Source organism: Spea bombifrons, chromosome 4 (genome assembly GCF_027358695.1).
Source record: "Spea bombifrons isolate aSpeBom1 chromosome 4, aSpeBom1.2.pri, whole genome shotgun sequence".
In the NCBI taxonomy this organism is placed as follows: Eukaryota; Metazoa; Chordata; class Amphibia; order Anura; family Pelobatidae; genus Spea; species Spea bombifrons.
Window position 1 is genome coordinate 92,838,147 of NC_071090.1, and position 22,299 is coordinate 92,860,445.

Genomic DNA, 22,299 nt, shown 5'->3' on the forward strand with positions numbered 1-22,299 from the left:
GAAACTCAGAGATGGACCTCCAGTGTTTGCTTTCATATAGTGGTGAGAGTTACTGTCCCTGTTTATATAACATGAAAAGCCACAGAAAAAAACAAAATATATATATATATTATAATGAGGAAAACAGCTGCCGTAATGACCGAAGCTTGTGAGAATGATAGAGAAAAAGACGGTAAGAGGCCCAGCGGAAAGCAGAAAGGGGTTTATTAGACGTTTACATAGAACCATGGATGTTTAAACAAACCCGGCCGGTTGCTGCAGAATCAAACATCTTTTTAATCTGCAGTAAATTAGAAAATATTTGCGGAGAGATTACTCTGTCTGACTGGCGGCTTTCACAGAGTTTTCTCCCTGCTCAAACAGAGGAAAAGGAAACATATTTTCTGATGATGATGATGAATCCATTAAACAAATGCCTTCCATAGAAATATTCCATCCATGAATGAAGCCAAAACCCTAGCTTGGTTTATATGGAATGGCTGGACTTAACTGATTAAAGGTACATCCAGCGTGAAATGGTCCTCGTGCAATCACCAAGCTCAGATTTCCTGTAATTTAAAGTGAATCTGTCACTTAAACAAATTTGAGACAGAGCCCGTTTTATGCTACTAATAATACTAATGGCTTTTTGTAGAGTCTTCGGTCTGCCCGAGAGGCCCACTGCCTTAAAAATACGGACAATAATAGTATAGCGCATAGTCCCATTTCTTGTGCAGCTCAATAACCCTACCTGCTTCTGCCCTCCTTTGTAGAAGTTACTATGCGTGTCTTCACACGTGGCAGTGCCTTCAGCTGGCAAAGCGTCTTTCTTTTTCCCTGGGTCTATTCAAGTTTGTATAATCGTATAGGTTACTTAGATTATCTATATTTTTTTACTTTATATTCTGATGCTGTTGTATCAGAGAAACAATTAAACAGCCGCAAAGCCGTCCATAGGATCAGTTAGTAAGCGCTCAGACCACACAACTTGTGTACACAACTCATGCAAGGTTACGTGTAAAAAGTGATTCTTCGGATATAGTGTTATTAAAAGTGATTCCTGCAGGTTGCTTTGGTGAGAAGATCACTTTTTTATGTATAACCCTCGTTGTATGGGGGCCACTCCTGGTGACAGCCGCTGACGCTGCTCATCGCTCACGCCTAATGGCTGTGTCAGCTCTGTGCATGAATGAAAGAGCGGCTGACATTAATGGTAAATATTGTCTGCAAGGTGTCTTAAGGTCAGTTATTTAAGAATGGACACAAGGCAGCAATGCCCAGTCCAGCAGTCAGACTCCCAGACACAAAGGAGCTATCAGGTTTTATATCTCACCTTTAATGAATGAAGAAGTATTTTAAAGTGTATATCTATATTATTATTATTATCCTTTATTCATATAGCGCCAACGATGTACGCAGCGATTCTTGCATATACATATATTCAGGGTATGACAAATCTAGGCGAATTGTAAATACGGCCTGGCTCGCAAGCTTAAAATCTATATTTATAATATCACCTTTTCCTCCCTTATTTTTAGTTTCTTCTGAGTAGTAAACATACATGACATTGGTTGGCTCATCGCCTTGTGCAAATCCTCAACCTTTAATTTCCCCCACTCCCCCAACTCTCCACTTGTTCTGTCATGGGATTTGATGTACATTGCGATAGGTGTCTATTAGGTATATGTTTTAAGGTGGATGTGATCATATGGCGGGCTGCCGCACGTGACTGCAGAGTTCATGCTCCCGCCATCACTTTGCTCGGGGCCTCGGGTTAGAAGCTGTATCTCGCAGCGAGGGCCTCGGGTTAGAAGCTGTATCTCGCAGCTCGGGGCCTCGGGTTAGAAGCTGTATCTCGCAGCGAGGGTCTCGGGTTAGAAGCTGTATCTCGCAGCGAGGGCCTCGGGTTAGAAGCTGTATCTCGCAGCTCGGGGCCTCGGGTTAGAAGCTGTATCTCGCAGCGAGGGTCCTTGGGTTAGAAGCTGTATCTCGCAGTGAGGAGCCTCGGGTTAGAAGCTGTATCTCGCAGCGAGGGCCTCGGGTTAGAAGCTGTATCTCGCAGCGAGGGTCCTTAGGTTAGAAGCTGTATCTCGCACATTGGGGCCTCGGGTTAGAAGCTGTATCTCGCAGCGAGGGGCTCGGGTTAGAAGCTGTATCTCGCAGTGAGGGCCTCGGGTTAGAAGCTGTATCTCGCAGCTCGGGGCCTCGGGTTAGAAGCTGTATCTCGCAGCTCGGGGCCTCGGGTTAGAAGCTGTATCTCGCAGCTCGGGGCCTCGGGTTAGAAGCTGTATCTCGCAGCGAGGGCCTCGGGTTAGAAGCTGTATCTCGCAGCGAGGGTCCTTGGGTTAGAAGCTGTATCTCGCACATTGGGGCCTCGGGTTAGAAGCTGTATCTCGCAGTGAGGGCCTCGGGTTAGAAGCTGTATCTCGCAGTGAGGAGCCTCGGGTTAGAAGCTGTATCTCGCAGGGAGGGCCTCGGGTTAGAAGCTGTATCTCGCAGCTCGGGGCCTCGGGTTAGAAGCTGTATCTCGCAGCTCGGGGCCTCGGGTTAGAAGCTGTATCTCGCAGCTCGGGGCCTCGGGTTAGAAGCTGTATCTCGCAGCTCGGGGCCTCGGGTTAGAAGCTGTATCTCGCAGCGAGGGCCTCGGGTTAGAAGCTGTATCTCGCAGCGAGGGTCCTTGGGTTAGAAGCCGTATCTCGCAGTGAGGGCCTCGGGTTAGAAGCTGTATCTCGCAGCGAGGGCCTCGGGTTAGAAGCTGTATCTCGCAGCGAGGGCCTCGGGTTAGAAGCTGTATCTCGCAGCGAGGGCCTCGGGTTAGAAGCTGTATCTCGCAGCGAGGGCCTCGGGTTAGAAGCTGTATCTCGCAGCGAGGGCCTCGGGTTAGAAGCTGTATCTCGCAGCGAGGGCCTCGGGTTAGAAGCTGTATCTCGCAGCGAGGGCCTCGGGTTAGAAGCTGTATCTCGCAGCGAGGGCCTCGGGTTAGAAGCCGTATCTCGCAGTGAGGAGCCTCGGGTTAGAAGCTGTATCTCGCAGCGAGGGCCTCGGGTTAGAAGCTGTATCTCGCAGCGAGGGGCTCGGGTTAGAAGCTGTATCTCGCAGCGAGGGCCTCGGGTTAGAAGCTGCATATCACAGTGAGGGCCTCGGGTTAGAAGCTGTATCTCGCAGCGAGGGCCTCGGGTTAGAAGCTGTATCTCGCAGCGAGGGCCTCGGGTTAGAAGCCGTATCTCGCAGTGAGGAGCCTCGGGTTAGAAGCTGTATCTCGCAGCGAGGGCCTCGGGTTAGAAGCTGTATCTCGCAGCGAGGGTCCTTGGGTTAGAAGCTGTATCTCGCACATTGGGGCCTCGGGTTAGAAGCTGTATCTCGCAGCGAGGGTCTCGGGTTAGAAGCTGAATCTCGCAGCGAGGGGCTCGGGTTAGAAGCTGCATCTCACAGTGAGGGCCTCGGGTTAGAAGCTGTATCTCGCAGCGAGGGCCTCGGGTTAGAAGCTGTATCTCGCAGCGAGGGCCTCGGGTTAGAAGCTGTATCTCGCAGCAAGGGCCTCGGGTTAGAAGCTGTATCTCGCAGCAAGGGCCTCGGGTTAGAAGCTGTATCTCGCAGCGAGGGCCTCGGGTTAGAAGCTGTATCTCGCAGCGAGGGCCTCGGGTTAGAAGCTGTATCTCGCAGCGAGGGCGGTGCGATTGCTCATTTCCTGTGTTTAGAGAATCATGTTGTTTTCTGTGGCTGTTTCTGAGGCTTGTGTGGGTGTTGAGAACTAAAGGCTTACTCAGGGGAACTCTCTATAACCTTCTCACCTACAGAGAATAAGCTCCCAGCTCCGTTTTTTCTTCTTCATTCATCTGTGGGCTGTGAAGTCCCGTAGCCTGCGTTACTCACAATACTGGGAAATCCTGTCCGTGCCCAGCCAGGCATCACATATACAGTCGCTGGTACCGCCGAGTATTAGCCTAGTATATCCCCGCTGACTCTGCTGGCACTTTATTTCTTGACTTGTTTTTATATTTATATATCAAGATTACAAAGAGAAAAATCCTAAAAAGAGTAGACTGCAGGTTTTTTTTGGTTAAAGCTCCTGATTAGAAAAGCTGTGTAATTTATAAAGCTAAATGTCTGATGATTTTCAGTGGTCATCTTTGAAATTAATGTAAAATGTTTATTCTTTGTAGAAAATAAGAAATCTTCCTGAGATACTCATACAGACTGCATGGATTGCATTGTGTGGCAGATGACAGCCTGTGTCTAATATCTGTATTTTTCTTTCTTTAACAAATTCTCCTTCCATTAACGTCCGCTTTAAGGATATATTCTAAAAAGTATGTGATGCTTTGTTACCATAATATCTCTAGATTGTAAGCACTTTTAACAGGGCCCTGTTGTTTCTGTAAGTCAAATTCTTATGTTATATACTATTTGTAATGTCCTGTCTACCATCGTACAGCGCTACGGAATATGACAGCACTATATAAAACATAATAATAATAATAGAGCTTGCGTTGTCTGCAGTATTTACAGTTTGCCCTTGTGCTATACCGTGATCTGTAAATACAGAGAATTAAGTTAATATCTAGAAATAAAAGAACTTGTTCAGACATGGACAGTGAAGTAGTTCACATCTATTAAGGTCACTTTTACGTTTGGAGTCTTACTACTAGCAGTGTAATGTATCTTGCTCCAGGAATAATGTAACAGAGTATGTATTAGTAACCTGCTGCGAATGTAACATTTACATTTAACACAGCTTCTAAGATAAAGAAAAAGTCTGCCAGCTTCCCAACTATTCAATGTTTACTGAATAACAACTTCAGCTGGTTTTGCACATTGTAACCAATTAATGCGAAATAACAGACGGCAATACAGTAAACATTTACACTAAGTAGTGGAGAAATTCGATTTCTTCTTACATTCCCATAACCTTGATGTTCCTTGATCCTTCGCCCTGCTCTGATACCAGCAAGTATGGACTGAGGCTGCTGACTCTGCAAATATTCAAGTTTAAAATATATATTGGACACCTTGCTGACTAGATGGAAAAAACCCCTCTCACGTGCCGTGTGTAACTCTTTGGCGTCTGCTCATGTGAGGGAGAATTGTCAGGAGAGTTTGCGGGAGAGTTATGGTTTTGACTTCTTGACTTCACTATATGACGTTATATTATGATGGTACAATCCCAGTGATGATGTTCTCCAGAAAGCGTTTGGCAGGCCCTGTATATGTATAGTTAAATCAGTGAGATTCCTTTAAAGTCTCCTAATAATGAAATGATGCATTATACAGGTCAGCTTTGTCCTTCTTGCTGGAGAAACCTGCCAATGTTGGCCCTTTATGATGAAGAGTGACGTGAGAGAATTGAAACCACACATCTCCTTCAGGTCTCAGAGCTGTGAACGTTGGTCACAGGCGTATTAATAGTTATATTGAGGAAGGAACAGTCACATTGTTCTGCGATGTGATAGACTGACAGACATATAGTATATTTATATAAACCTTGGTCACTCACCTATTAAAGTCTGTACGTATTTTAAGTCCTGGGCTCACAGCAGACATACACTTCACTAGTAGCTCTCCTGTATTCTTAAGCTGTCCTTTGGTAATCAACACGTTTAGAATTTTTTAATGAAATGTTCACCCAAAGCTAAGAAATCGTAATAAAAAATAAAGTACCCTCAGGATTACTGGGAATCATTGGAGAAAACTTCCCTCCATGCCAAATTCCTTGTGTGTAATGTTTTGATGATTCTACACCCCCATTGTGCTCCTGTTGTCTTGCCAAGGCGACGAACGCTTCTTAGCATATGTGGTCATGTTTGCTACCGCAAATGAACCAGTTTATGAATGAAACACTTGCCATGGTCCAGTTTCACCCCGTGGAGTCATTGGTAGGAAGTTACTAGACTGCACTTCTTACAATGTGTCCATGGCCCTTTAATAACCTTTTCTACTCTACTTTCTTAGATAGATCGTCTTGTGGTTAAAGAGTTGAAATAGTGAATAAGTATTGTCTGCAATAAATTCCTGGACCCCAACAAAAAAAATGCGAGGGAATAATTACTAGTGGTTTGGAAGAAAAATGTTTTCTATTCGAAATATTCCAGAAAAAAGGAAGCAACTGTCCCTGTTGATTTAAATGTACAGTATCCGTCTGTTGCTGTCTACAAACGGACCACCTAACGTGCTTCTAGAGACTAGCAAATGTCCCATTTCATAACAATGGAGGTGTGACATTGTCTGATTTAGTGTTTTGGCAACTATATGTATGTTTTGTATATATAATATACATAAACATATGATATATGCTAACATATAACACACAGCAAGCTCTTTGGTCTGTATTGCTGTAGGTCTGTGCTGACCACAGACACATGGCCGGATTCTTCAACAGTCAGACGTTTCTCTTGCGTTTCCCTCAATATTGCTGAAGTACCAGGAAACGGTTGGAAGGCTTTAAATAATTTCATAAATCCATGTAGTGCTTTATGAATCCTGCGGCTCTCCACCTCGTCCATTTACCACAATTTGCTCATTAGCAAGCGGAGAGCTGGAAGTTCTCTACCCGTACTTAACGTTGTACTTAGTACCTTCTGTTAGGTGTCCCTTAATACTTCCAAGAATACAGATATTGGAGGCAGGTAGCCAGTCCTGCATGTTCCTTATATGCATCATAGATGTTTAATAAAAATGATAACAGTTGGATGTTTGAATAAGAATATCTGGTTTATTTACGTATTCAAGTTCTTCAAGGAAGTGTGAAAGAAAAACCTATTCATAAGATTTTATTAAGTTAATCATTCCTACTGTCCTATATATATATATATATGCAAAAATTTAAAGATTCCTAGAACTAGAAGAGGTCATGCTATGAGGTGCGGGAAATAAACCGGCGAGAATAAACTGCTCTGCACCGAGCGTATGCTCTGGATCCTGGCCATTTCGCTAGAACACGTCAATGAGCCAAAAGCAGACTTTGGGCAGTTGGGTTCCAGCTGTGCTTTTGGGCTTCCCCACCTAGGCTGGAAATGGCCATCATGACCAGAAAAAATAAACTAACGTTAGAAGTTTAGAGGTTGGCAGAGATTCTACAGGAGCCGTTCCTCTGACTGGGATTCTTGTGTTTGCCATTTTTATGCATTCTGTGAACGTTACTATTTCAAACATCCTTCCATTCCTGGAAACCGAGTAATGCGTCACTGCTGTATGTAAAAGCAATATATATGTCAGCGTGAGCCCTGAATCATACTGAGGGGAAATCGCTGGCATCGGTACAGATGCTGGCTCTGTATACAGGTTCACAGCCCAAAAAGTGCACTGTTGTGTCATATATCATGGAGGTTATTACATGGCTCTCTGTGGTGAAGTAGCTGTGTCTTCCTGTGCGGTGCTATAGAGAAAGCAGGGGTTAAACTGTATAAACCCTTTAATCTGGCTTTTCTGGTTCTCTTCCCTTCTTATCTGCACTTTATCTTATCCTGCCAGACCTCCCTGCTCAGTCTTCTGACCTGCCACACATCCTGTATGTCTCCTAAATCCCTGACTATTTAAATATAGATTCCTCGGGCTGCAGCTTCTAAGGCCTGTTTTCTTATGGCTGTCACGTGGCTTTAGAATTAGAGTGCACCTGGCTAAGAAATTCCATGGCTAAGAGTGAAACCGTAAACATTTTTGCTGTTGATGGCTCCCTTTCGTTAAATGACGTAGTGCGTACTCGAGAACCTGTGGGTTAATGGGTTACTTGGACAATCCAGCTCGCTATGCATCATAAACAGACACACCTGGCAAAACTCTTCCAATAGAAGGGCAGAGCTGGCCCTGCGTAATGCATAACTAAAGTGGAGAGATTCAACTTTACATTATGCAGGACCAGTTTGGCCCCTTTTGTAGGAGAAGCTGTCCGTGTTTGGCCCTTCACAACCTTTTGCGTACTTTCACGAATAAACCACGTTTTTTCGTTCTTCAGACCAATTGCAGGTTCCTGTTGAGTGGTTAAATCTGCCAACTTCAGTCCTTCGCCTGATATTTGGGTGGGCAACACATTGCTATAAACTACTCTGACACCCCCTGCCCTCTTAAGCCCTATCTCAAAAAAATCCCGTTAGGCCAATCCAATTAGGAAATATTATGTTTTGTGATGGCAGCAAAGTACCAATCTTGGCTGCCCTTTTTGAATCGCTCCCTACTTGTTTATGGTAGCTTTATGGACATTTCCAAGTTTCTTTACTTCTTTTACTAGTTTTTACATTAGTATATCTACTACTGTTTCTATTAAGAAGAACTATCTGAACTATATTCCTCTCCCTTCCACCCTCCAACTTCAAATCATGTCCAGTTCTGGCATCCTCGCATTGGATTTTATTTAATCCCTTGGCATATTTAAACCTTTTTTATTATCATCTCTCCCTGCTCCCTTCAGTCATGAAGAGTGTACATGTTAGGGGTTTTGTAAGACCCTTTTATGATTTCTCTGTAAATTGTTTGTGATTGTGAAGCTGTGAAGAACCTGACACTGTATTCTGAACGAGTTCTCACCGGTGATCTATAATGCTGCTTTAGTACATTGCTGTTTTTTCCTTTTAGTATGTTTGCGGAGAAAAGTTAAGATTTTCTTCTGTGAAACCTGAAAATGCATGATAAGAACTATAAGACATTACCTATACATTGTAACCCTGAATAGTACTTGTTGCGGTTATAACAAGTGTTCCACTTCTTCCTTTAGATCTCTGGATGGGAGGCTTCAGGTCTCTCATAGGAAGGGTTTACCGCATGTCATATACTGCCGTCTCTGGAGGTGGCCGGACCTGCACAGCCACCACGAGTTACGGGCCATGGAAATGTGTGAATATGCTTTCAACATGAAGAAGGATGAAGTGTGTGTTAATCCATATCACTACCAGAGAGTGGAGACACCAGGTAGAAACAAAGCTCCTCTACCAGAAACACATTCTTCCCCTTAAAGCAGACCTAAATAAAACTTGCCTTACAACATTAGCCGGTCTTAACTATTTAAAGCTTAATTTAATAAACATTGGTCCAAACAATGTCCAGGGTGGGAGCTCACACATACTTAAGCAAAAGACAAAACAATGAGATCATCCTTAAGAAGTGGGTGGTTGAAGAGATCAGGGATGTAATTGCTTTTTACGCTATTTATTTGTGTCATTGCAGATTGGGGTGAAAAATATACATTTTGCTAGGAATTGTCTGACCGGCTTCCTCTTCATAAACACCATTGCTGGAACATGACACAAGAAATAATTTAAATTTTGACCAGCCAGATTTAAATTCCCACAAGAATGATTTATTGTACTAAGATATTCCAGAGAAATCCTCTTACTTCTTGTGGTATCTTTTTCCTTTTTCTCCTAGTTCTTCCTCCAGTTCTGGTTCCACGGCACACTGATATTCCTGCAGAATTTCCTCCTCTTGACGATTACAGCCATTCCATCCCAGAAAACACCAATTTTCCAGCAGGCATTGAGCCACGGATCACCTACATTCCAGGTCCGGTTTAAAGTAATGGCATGGTTTTATCAGACATTATTTGCAGATTGCATGCGCATGAAAGGTAACAAACACCAGTAACGTAGAATGGAGAAAAGCCCATTGTAGTATTGGATGAAAAAATATCTTCATTGAAAGGACCAGCAGTGAAATTATATCCTATTTTGCGCTCATTTCTGGACTGTAACATCACAAATGAGGGAGACTCTTTGGGGATATGACATCACACAGTCTAAAACTATGGAGTCTTAGATATAGTGTAAAATGTTCTGAGCACATAGTAGATAAGTGCAGCAGTCTTGAAGGAGAAGTATTAGAGTTTAACATCCTGAATATAAGACAAGGAAAAAATGGCAGCAGGATAAATGGGTAAAATAGAAGGGACAAATGGTAGGATCTGATGCAAAATTCTATATTTCACGCATAGAAATCCTGCACCGAACCATTCACCCTGTGCTGAATTATTATTTGTTTTATATAGCGCCATCATATTCCACAGCGGTGTACAATGGGTACACAGGACATGACAAGTAGTATATAACTTAACTATAAGACTTACAGAACATTACATAACATTTATTTATAAAGCGCCGGCAGATTCCGCAGCAGGTATGGAGGCACCTGCTTCAAACAAGTTTATAATCTAGGATTAAGACCCACCGGGGCCTGAGGCCCAGAGCTGGTGGGCTGCCAAATAGTCCCAAATAAGACATAGACGTCACAAAACAAAATTTTAGGTTTGGAAAAGGGAACATGCGTTAAAAATAAACGCAACAGTTCCCTTTGCCAGGAATTGGTGACCAAATGCTCCTAGTGAAATCTAGACCCATTCACCAAAATAAACATCGTAGGATCAGAAAATATGCTATAATATTAATGTTTTTAATGAATTTTTTTTTTAGAAACGCCTCCACCAGGTTATTTGAGCGAGGATGGTGAAACCAGTGACCAAATGAATCGTTCCATAGACACAGGTGAGAACAGGAGCTGAAGGAAGAGGGAAGGGGGTTTATCGGCCCTTATTTTTATTGCGGGTCTTGCTAATGACATACATTATTTGTTTATTTTTAGGCTCACCAAATCTCTCTCCTAACTCCATGTCTCCGGCTCACAGCAACATAGGTAAATATTTGTATTTTACATAAATTAATGATTCATTCGAGTTTCCTTATGATACAGAGAAAGGAAAAGAGAGCATGAAAGCAAATAGATGTTTTTTTTAAATATTTTGTTCCATACATACGTATTTTACTAAAAAAGTAGCTGTACAATGGTTTGCTTTTGACTCTAGATCTAGTAGCATGCTATTAAGAAAGGTTTACTTTTTAAATATGCTATTCTACCTTTGCCAAATTTAACCCTTTCATGTGAAACAATATCCAGCATTAGAGACATCATTCCTAGTACTCTATTCCCGAATTAAAGAACATTTAATTGTCATGTGACATGTGTTGCCCTAGAAACTGGAAAAAAAGAAAACATGTTTTTATGTTTCCAAAAGAAGCAATTCAATGGCAGACCTAAGATTTATCACATTTAGCTCAGGATTATTAGTTCTTTATATAGGGCTCTCATGTTTAGTAGAGCTGTACAAATGGGCAAACTACATAATAAGTAGCCCATGACATGACAATTTAGACAAACAGGAACAAATGGTGAGGAGGGCCCTGCTCTAAACAATCTTACGTAGAACCAATAACTTTTACACGGGGCTGCCGTATAAATATTTCCATACGTGTCTCGGCTTTTAGATGGGAAATCTAGTTAGCAAACCTATAAACGTGCTGACTGTGGAATGAGTCAAGGCGAGAGAATGATTGCTTAATATTGTAATAGCGCGGGGGAAGATCGCAGCTGGTCCGCTGCCATTGAGGTGTGTGCAGGGCTGTCCTACGTTGCTTATCGGTTCTTGTCCGGGGAGCGCTCCTGCTTTGTGACTCAGCCCTTCCCATCTCTTATGACTTGTGCCACAAAATTCTGATCTTGCAAAATTCTAGTGAATCCGGTCTGGTCTTTGAATGCATTATACCTGCCAGAACAAAAAAAACATGCCTGCAAACCATATTTCTCATTGCCAAATAATCCGAAATCCATTAAATGTCTTTAGATGAAGAAGTGGGTATTAGCCGTCTTGGCCCTGATGTTTACTTGCGGGACCCGTGTTAATTAGAGGAGCTGTATCTTACTTTCATTGAATTCTGCGCAGTGATGTCGCAAATTGGGATGAGCCGACGGAAATCCTTTTGTTTCTTGCTCTGTGCTGCTGGTGACCAACAGGTAGCCCTACGGCCACTGACTCGCTAAGAACAAAGAGAATTGTACCACTGAAGAGCTGCGAGTTGCCAAACCCTGAATAATTCATTTGTTTGTAATTAAGTGTTTTATTCCTTTGCTTTTAGTTTTTCTTACCATTTTTATACCACGAGCATAATGTGTCTGTGCATATTAATGAGGACATATTGCCTTGTGATAGTTTAAGACTATAAATGAGGAACAGTGTAGGTGTTTTTCCTCCTGTTCCGTCGGCGTAACTTGGATTATGTTTCTGTATAATCAAGTCTCGTGTATATATGTGTGTGTATATATGTGTGTGTGTGTGTATGTGTGTGTGTATATATATATATATATATATATATATATATATGTGTGTGTGTGTGTGTGTGTGTGTGTGTGTATGTGTATATATATATATATATATATATATATATATATATATATATATATATATATATATATAAGTGTATATATATATATATATATATCTATATATATATATATATATATACTATGAGTTATGCAGGGCAAGTTCAGCCATTCTTGCAGGGAAACTTGCCAGGTATAGCCTATGGGCTACATTAATGAATAACCCCTAAAGCCACAGTAAACATAATGCTTAAATCCTTTCTGTATGGTAATATGAACAACCTTACATTAGGCTTGCCATAGCTAAATGTTAAATATAGATACAAATTGCACATGCCACAGGACATGCATTGTTTAATATTGACAATACAGCCGTCCTACTAATAATTAGATGATGGACAATGTATAAATTATGATTCAGAAGAATAGGGTAAGGAAGCAGGAAGGATTAAGGATGGTCCTAGAGGTCAATTGTGTTGGATGTCTTGGACTAGAAGGAAAAGTGCTGCTGTTTTTATGTTCAGGTGAAACTTGTTTAACTTCTGTGTTTCACGCCACCTTCTCTGTCTCTGTTGTAAAATAAAAATAAAAGCCTAAAGATTGGCGACTGGGCTTCCTGATTCATGTCTGCAACGCTAGGTATCAATACCCTCTCATACACCGGCAAAAGTGATTACAGGAATTGCCGTATATTGCATGGAAAATATATTATTATTATTAAGGAATACTACTAAAGTTACACATTATCTGGAGCCTGGAGGCAGGAATGTCAGCTCCGTAATCCCCAGCACAGTGTATGTTTTCAGGATATCCTCTATTAGCCATGTGTGCTTAATCACAGTCTCAGCCACTTCATACAGACACCTGTCATTCACGGCAGAAACCTGTGCTGCCCAGGATACATGGGATCCGTGGAGTGGAAAAAAAAAACCCAAATGCAAAATCTACGGGTTCCAAATAATCTCAAGATTACCCTTCCCCCCACAAAAAAACTGCAAGCAGACGTTTCAGAAGTGACTTTGTGGCTGATTGCGAGTACAAAGGAACATCTCTTGTATTCTTATAGTATTAGCAGTGTATTTATTACATATATCTGTATATGTTTTAACAGCACAGTATGGCCGGCAGTAGCGACACAACGATAATGTTGGTAATTTCTTTTTGTTAATGAAAGATAACCGGATCTGAGGCACAGGGAGAAAAAATGAACGTATTTAATCGTTAGTGTGAATTCCTGTAAGATCAGTCCTTTTAACCCCGAGAGGCAGAACAGATCTTTGCACTGTAGGGTTAATAATGTATTATGATGATGACAAGGGCGCCGTGTTGTAGAGTGTTCCGCCACATAAAGAGTTAAATGAAATGCTCTATCTCAGGGGAGCATTAGATCAATGCAGTCCGGTAACATGGCATTTTTAGAAGCACATCCTTTAAACGGTTGATGATGGGAATCCTGTTTAGAGACTTACATATCCATGTGTGTTTTTACAGCAAAGTGGGTTGTCAGCAGTTCTGTAAGAATAATATATTACGATAGCACTGCATATTAATATTAATATAAACATGCCCCCGGGTGATCCCCCTCCTAGTCCCGTGGAGTTTGGCCGGATGCAGCGCTTGGGTCAGGAGGTTTGGGTTGGCAGAGGGCCAGTCCTGGATATACGAGAGGCCTGTCCTTATCACAAAGGTTGCCGCTTGTTGCGAGTGAGATCACTCTTTGTTAGCGTGCGCGATATTCTCTCATTATGTTCTATGTTCCTTAAAAATTCAGTCACTTGGTTGTCTCTCGTATTGCGTTAAGCAAAACCCTGAGCTTTTAAAGAGTCGTAGAACTTTATATACTAATGACCTCATCAAGCAGCTGCAACGACATATTTTTGTGAAGCAGCATCAAGTATATTTCACGGTGAATGTCTGTGTAGCGCGCAGCATCCAGATTCACTAAGAAATAGACTTTGGGTACTTTGGGTGCAGTCACCATGGCACCCGATGGGATGTCACTGCTGTTGATGGCAGAACTTGTACCCAAGTTGCTCTTTGCACATAACCTCCCCTTGAGTCCTCGTAAGCCGTCTCCCAGCCAGAGGTTCTTGTGTTCCTGGAAGATACAGAGGCTCCGCAGAATAAGTTTAGATAATTCTCGAATCATTTAGATGCTGGTGACGCACCGCGTTGCTCACCCCTCCAAGTATCAAAAGGTTATGTTAGGATTATTATTATTATTTATTGTTTTATATAGCGCCATCATATTCCGTAGCGCTGTACAATGTTCAGCAGAGATAACCCTTGTAGCTCAAGGAGTGCAGCATTCAGTACCAAATGTGTTGCAAATTGTACTTGGGGATGATGACAGGCTTTATTATGTGTTCTTTTGCCTTAGACTTGCAGCCCGTCACATACTGCGAGCCGGCCTTCTGGTGCTCCATTTCTTACTATGAGCTTAACCAGCGAGTAGGAGAGACCTTCCATGCCTCCCAGCCCTCCATGACCGTGGATGGATTTACAGACCCTTCGAACTCTGAGCGTTTCTGCCTGGGGCTGCTGTCCAACGTGAACCGGAACGCTGCGGTGGAGCTCACACGACGACACATTGGTAATTTACTGAGAGCCTCGTCGCTGTGTGGAGTCAAAAACCCGTGCCGCAGACACGCTCTGCATAGTGTCCATGGAAAGAAGTCTGTGCTGGACTCCGCTATCCCGATAGAACTATTTAATCCAGAGGCTGAGAACATTAAGCTGCCCCAGCTGCTGATGAACACAAGTCCCAGTAGCCTTCTGCCAGTCATGATCAACTCCAGCTCCTGCAAGCCTTACTGGAGCATCATGGGAGTTGTGGTTAATCAGTACTGGCAGTGCTCCTTTGACATTGTAGTTTGCCGTCTACTTTTCTTCCCAAAATATTCCTCGTCTGAGAAGAGATTGCTCCAAAGGGTTAATGGTCCCCTATTTGCCTTATTGCCATAGTAATCACCGTGACGCAGCTATTTCTTATCTCATGGTATCTCATGGGACGTTCTTGTGCTGCCATTGAACCTAAAACCCAGTCGTATTTTGTCTGCTGTACCTCCTTCTGTGTGTTTGCACTCCTTTCTTCTTTGGTTGTGCCTGGAATATTTTCACAAACACAGAATTACACAGAAAAAAAATAAATAATCTTACGGTTTGGCTGAAATAAGTGGAACAATCCTTCCCTCCTGTTAATTCACTGGTTACAAAAAAAAATTTCCATCCTTAGACCCTTGAACATAAAATTCACTGCAGAGCTAGGACTCGGCAAATGTTAAGAGAAGAAGCGGGATAACCCCTATCATACTCAGCCAGCCCATCGCTAACTTAAAGATCCACAGTTTGATGTCTTTATCGTTCTTTCCACCAGAATGAGCAAAGTATTTATTCTACGATCAGATAACAAAAAAAAATAATGCATAGAAAATAATCACTGGAACTTATGTACATTTAACTCTTTAGATTCAGGTGTAAATTGAATAAACCAGCGTTACATTAAATTGCACTTCCAGCCAGCCCCAGGAATAAAGTAAGGAGTATTCCGTGTGACATACATGTGTGCCTGTTTTCCTCTCGACAGGGCGAGGAGTGCGCCTGTACTACATCGGAGGCGAGGTGTTTGCGGAGTGTCTCAGCGACAGTGCCATATTTGTACAATCCCCTAACTGTAATCAGCGCTACGGCTGGCATCCGGCTACCGTCTGCAAAATACCGCCAGGTAAGGGCCCTGCCTATCCTTCAAATAAACTTCTGCCTTACTTTCACTCTTCTAGTACGGAGCGGGATTATTAGGACACACGCCGATTTGTTTTTCACCCTGTGCCCTCCCGCAGGAGAATACATTTCGCATAGAATATACAGTGTAACATGTCTCAGACATATACTGCCCCACATACTCAGCGTGACGTGCCACACAGTGAAACATACACATTTCATGCGTGTAACTTCACTAGCATCACCAGCCTGTACAGTGAATGGAAGTGGATGGTAAATGCCCACAGAGTGCTGGTAAATGCCCTGATTCAGCGACGCCATCTGCATCCTTCCAGCACAAAAGCCAGATAAAGTACAGTACAGTAATAACAGCACTAAAAACTGGTTTTATCTCATTTTATTCCAATAAACCTCTATCTGCGGGCCTAAAGTCTAGATGGACGATTAAGACTGAGCCACTCGATTATTTACCACAGTCTGATTAAGTTACTGGGTATAATAACAGGGCTAGAACGCATAGAAACCCCAGAAAACATTACATTATGCCCAAACTAGAAAGCACAAACTGGTCCAATATCTTGGACCAGTTTTTGGATCTGATGCCGGTATAATAAAGGTGATTGTTTCCCTTTCAATCAGTAACTTCGTCACACATTAATTAGGAATTATTACGCAGGGCCGGTTTTAGGTGGCACTGACGGAGGGCGTATGATAAGGTAATGAGTTATGCTGTTCAGCTCTTCAGGTTATTCTGGCTAAGTAATTCTGAGGTTATCGCCGTCATGTTCATGGTCTGCCTTCCTAATCTTCAAACAATATATTGTTTAAACAGCGACTGGTGCATATACTGTGTAAATCGTCCATCTGCCAAGCAGTAAAGATGTGTCACTTTCCTAGTCTGACTTCTATTCTCAGTCATTACTAACAATAAAATGATGCTGGGGTAGAATGGTAGTGGAGGCAGCGGTCAGTCTGCCAATTTGGACTGGGAATGGAATGTTTGCGGCAAAATTGGAAACATCTTCAGTGGGTTTTTTTCCTTGGAGTAACTGAATTTAGGGGAATTTAGAAAACTTGATGGACTCTTTTTTTCTTCTCAGTCTCACTAACTTAGTAACGTCTCAGACAAATACCACTTCCCACGCACAGAATGACACATCTCAGACGCGCAGCGCGACACCACGGGGGAACACCTTCCAATGTCCCCCCCATGCAGTGTGACGTCCCCCCCCGGACGCTTACACTGCTTCCAAAATACAATAAAACAATATCGTGCCGACTCTGACATTTTCCTAGTCTTTACAAGTAGCATGGGATTCCGGGACTGTGTGTAATGACTCCGTAACCTCGGTTCTTGTGTCTTTGTGCAGGGTGTAACCTGAAGATCTTCAATAACCAGGAGTTTGCCGCTCTTCTGGCCCAGTCGGTAAACCAGGGGTTTGAGGCAGTGTATCAGCTCACACGGATGTGCACCATACGCATGAGCTTCGTCAAGGGCTGGGGAGCAGAATACAGGTTAGTACTAAACCTCATGTGAACTGTGATCCCCTTATACAAATAAAATATTCGGGGGGTTATCTTGGCTTGCAGTGTGTTTGCGCACCTCGAATTTATACTATATTTACTTTTTCCAGTTTATATATAACCTGCTATTACAAACAATACGGTAACTTCTTCTACAACAGCAGTATTACAGCACTGGCTCATGACCATGTGAAAGAATAGAGGAAGGGAAGACAAATTAAATAAGAATATTTTAATTAGGAAAGATGGGCAGACATAGCGACAATCCGGCACAAACTAACAGGGAAGTCGCCCCACACAAACTGATGATTACAGTAACTGCTCTGCAGGCTAAGGCTGGATAAAGCAGATGTGTAGGACAATATTTACAGGTATCTGCGGTATCCGCCGGGGCAAACCGTTCTTTTAATATGCACAGATGTGACTACGGCCGACTTTCCCATCAAATGCGTCCTCCTCCAATCACATCCGACTCTGGGAATTTTTATTCTCTAAATAGAGGAAAGCCGTCTCGTAGAACCAGCGGTTGCAGAAAAATTGCTATTTATCTTTGGGGCTCTGTTAAATTTGATGGTTGTGGGGATTTTGAGTAGGACTCTGGTGTCCAGGGAGCTGATGATGCTGTGACAGATGTCATTATGTGGTGGGTGTAGCGCACACGGACTGCCAGAGTGAAACATTCTGCTATTGTTGGAGCGGCAAAGACACCCAGAGCGGATCCCAGCACAGCCTGCTGGCTTCCAGATGTTTAGTGACCATTATACAGTTAACCTCTTATTGCCAGGATCGAGTTTACAGTGTGTCGTCAAAAAGAGAGCAGAGCACTCACAGGAAGGGTATGGCGCCGGGTGGGTTAAATCTCATCTTCCACACTTGACAGCCAGTTTCAGCTTTGGCCAGAAGCCAGCGGAGCTAATGGAACCCAGATGTGCCTCTGTTTGGCAGTCTCATTACTGATCCTGAGGTTTCACTCTCACATTTCACTTACTCCTTCCTTTCTTAACCCATGGGGTGCCAGAGCAAAGCATATTACTCAAAAATGGCACAATGAACAAAGTCGAAAAGCAGAAAAATCTAATGCTCTTTTTAGTTGTGAGAAAGTCAGGGGTGAGCCTGGAGGTGATGGTGTTTGGGTGCAGGATTTCTTTGGAACCCCCCGATTAACACATACTAAAACGCAAACTTGCTATAACACCAACCCACCCTAACACCATTCACTTACACACAAACACACTCTCCCTCATGCACCTCACTGCAGGTTAACCCCTGATACTCTAACATGCATATGATAACACGTGCACTAACCCCTACGTGCATATGCTAACATTCACTCATTCTAACACCATAAAGTAATAGACACACTCTAACAACATACACTTACACACCCAAGTGAACAATATACACTTATACATACACACACTCTCTTGTTACATGATAAATATATTTTTAGCGACTGGGCATGTTTTTAAAGACCATTCTCATAGACCTATGCAGGTAAACTTGCAAGACCATTTACTGTTTTAAAACCCAAACTGTCAGCACTCCTAGACTTTGTATGTAGCTAGAGCAGTGAAGAAATGACCCAATGCATTCTTGCAACTGCCCGCAGAAGGCAGGGGTGCGCTTGTTTCAGGCTGTAGTGAGCTAGAGCCACAGTGGATGACCCGATCTCTCTCCTCTCCTCTCCTCTCCCACTCCCATCATCAGTACAGCCCACACAGGCCCGGCATCCTTCCTTCCCCCTCTTCCCCTGTGCCGAGTCCTGTCTTCAGTGAAGCTTGCACTTTGTGTGTGAGCTCCGCTACTACCACGGGGTTGTTTTATGTGACCTTGTTGGCTGCCTTGATTACTGGGTGCATTGGTGCTGTGCACTCTCATTAGCGCTCCCTTGCTGTTGTAAACTGGTCGAGAGACAACTAAAAATAGAAATCATTCTTTTTACCAGTATATTTAAAGATTAATGGAGCATAAAATATACTCCTCTCGATAGTAAAGTAAGTTAGCATTGGCAAAACCTGGAGGCGGCCATTGTTGTCAGACGTGATATTTTGGGTGACCTTTCCTGCTCAAACAACACACTGAGCTGATTCCTTTATGGCAATGCTGTGAAGTATATTGCTATAGAGACCTTCAGGCAGCATGATAATGTGTTGGTACGTGTTGTATCCCTGTAACCATAGCCCGGACATATGCGAATATCCGAAGACATCATATTGTGCTTAAAGCTGTTTAAAAAGGACAATATTTTTGAAACATTTTGAATCTGAAACTAGTAAGAGGAATTCAAGTACACATCCGCCAAGCTGTAATTTATTAAGCCTGGAGGAAAATACATTTCAGTTTCAACACAATAATAAAGACTAGCTTGGAAAAAAAAAACATAAGGCCAATCTATTCCGCGAATTTTTTTTTATATAAAACAGTATTTTCCTTAAACTGATGACTTTCCACATTTAAGATTGTGGTTCCCACTCACAGCAGACTGTGATCCTGAAACAGAGAAAGATGATGGTAATGAAGTCTGTACAGAATCAGGCTGAGTAGAATCATACTTTGGACGTGGTTCCAAAAGGAAAATCCTCATTGTTGTAACATCCAGTATACTGACTCGGCAGAGGAATGGTACATACATATTTTCACCATCATGCACTTCCACTGGAAACATGGTGAGCCCTTTAGCAAAAGTGCTGCTGTATGAAGGTGGGCCCTCACTTATCGGCATAGTACCTCCCCATGGCTTGCGCTCGCTGATGAGGTCTCGGTAAAGTATGGTGGTAGGGTTGCCAGTGATATTATGATTTAGTCACCCACAGTTATGTGAAGTGGTTAATTTCTGGAGAATTCAGGTTCCTCCTCAGTATCACTGGCAGCATTGACATGATGGTTTGTGTTGATCCATGCAGCCAAGAAGAAACACAAGCTAATTATCGCAATTAAAGTCCTGTTATTAGATATGCTCAAGCTTAGCAGACTTTAGGAGTTGTGTCTGTTTGAGATACTGGCTTGCATTCTGGCACCAAAGCTCTTGGGATACCAATAAGTGTCCACCAGGTACAAACAGGGTCTCAGTGTTGGGTACAAAGTGACAGCTTAGGAAGGGGCTGTCATAGATCTGCCTGTTCTCTGGCTAATTCCCTCCTAGTTCTCTCCCATCTTGCTGTAAATCTTGCTGTCAGTAGAGATGCCAGCTCCATCACTGCAAGGTCTGGGCCCAGTAACATGTAAGCCATACAGGTGGAGCAAAGAACACATCCACCACATAACGGCATCCCACCAAAGTAAGAATGTAAAGACGAGCAATGACTGAACGCTGTACTTCTGTTAGGAGTTAATAGTTAGATTGAAGGTCAAAGATGGTGAGGTCCATGAGCAGGATATTGACAACATAATGGAGGATACCAAAACTTTGAATCTCTGCCTGTCTTTTCAAAACTTAAGCGCCCTGTAATGGATGGGTTAATAATTATGCGCCGTGATGTCGCAGGTGGTGTGAAACCACAATCATGTCATTCTTTACCACAGGGCGAAGGGGGGTCTTGCCCTAGGTCTAAACAAATCCGATAACTGATTCTAATTCGCCTCCACTCCTAAAGTGATTTGTTCCACAGGCTCTTCCTGTCTGTTCCATCAACAGGTAAGTTCTTCTTGTGACATGACATGTGTGTGCGCTGGGCACCTCTGCTGCATCCGAGACACGCGCCTTAGCATGTGCCCGAAGGAAGTTGAAACTACATGGAGCTAGCATCTAGTAATTTTACATTATTGAGTTACCTTCGTTTGATTTTGCAACAGCTGTTTTGTAATAAAAGTAACAGAATGTTGGGACGCTGTTTAGATTGATCTGTATGGTCCTTGTTTACCAGTAACTATAATACTAGTGTGAAATTACCTAATCTTTCCTACTGCTCTCCCCCCAGGCGTCAGACTGTGACCAGCACCCCCTGCTGGATCGAGCTGCATCTGAATGGTCCCCTCCAGTGGCTGGATAAAGTTCTAACGCAAATGGGCTCCCCAAACATTCGCTGCTCTAGTGTCTCCTAGATGGACATGGCCATAAACTAGCCCAGCTTAGTCCATCCTGCACTTGGAGACAAACTCCTTACCCAGGAAAAAACTTTGGAAATCACTTGTGGGAGTGAAAGGGTGGCGATGCCCTCAATGGAACAACAATTTATTGACTCTTTGTTATGTCTAATAAGAGGAACTCTGGATTTGGAACCTTCAGCCTTATCTAGAACTGCCACTCAGGATGACTGCTGCCGGTCACCACTGCTGCCATTCTCCTCTGTGCAGTTAGGTAATCTGTTGGACTGGCTTATATATGGAAGACTCCATACAGAGCTGAAAGCTTAATGTTACAGTTAGAGGTAACTGTACTCCTCTGTGTGACACGAGGCATCTCTGAGATGAGGGAGATGCTTTTACTGCAAGCAGTACACTTTCTGGAAGTACAGTTCAAGTACTACGGATTTATTTGAACTCTTGAGTAGAACAGTATTGCAATAGCTGCAAAATACTTAATTCTAAAAGTATTCAAGTACTTTGTATGGTCATATGTTTTCAACACAAGATTCAGTGTGTGTGGGGTAGTCACTGGCCCTTAAAGGGATAACAGCCCAGCCACAATAGGGGTTCCCTTATGATTTGTGACCTACAGCCTTCTCGATCTATCCCTCGATATTGCCACAGACGGGGTTTCCTTCTGTTTACACATGGTAGCCAAACTGTCCATGTAGCTGGCTCGTGTCTGCTCAATCACACGGGTGCAAATCTGGCATACATGATAGAGGGGTCACGTTGTGTTTCCATTCTTACACCGCGCTAGAACTGGAGAAGCAGAATTGAACGGTAGGTTCAGGAAAGGGACCATTACACTAAGCAGGTCACACAGCATTACTTGATGGGGGGGCTCCTTGATTTTTCCAGCACTGGAGTGCCAGTAAA

General features: G+C 43.0%; 1 protein-coding gene across 1 annotated transcript in view; it reads left to right on the plus strand.

Moving 5' to 3' along the window:
• The window catches only part of SMAD3 (SMAD family member 3), a 43,223-nt gene extending 21,558 nt beyond the window's left edge, over nt 1-21,665 (plus strand). Inside the window, exons 2-9 of the mRNA XM_053465484.1 lie at nt 8,684-8,877; nt 9,334-9,468; nt 10,371-10,442; nt 10,540-10,590; nt 14,492-14,704; nt 15,698-15,835; nt 17,202-17,346; nt 21,273-21,665. Coding sequence (XP_053321459.1) covers nt 8,684-8,877; nt 9,334-9,468; nt 10,371-10,442; nt 10,540-10,590; nt 14,492-14,704; nt 15,698-15,835; nt 17,202-17,346; nt 21,273-21,396 — 1,072 coding nt within the window. The 3' untranslated portion in view covers nt 21,397-21,665. The remainder of the gene's footprint in view (nt 1-8,683; nt 8,878-9,333; nt 9,469-10,370; nt 10,443-10,539; nt 10,591-14,491; nt 14,705-15,697; nt 15,836-17,201; nt 17,347-21,272) is intronic.
• Nucleotides 21,666-22,299: the final 634 nt, after the last annotated feature.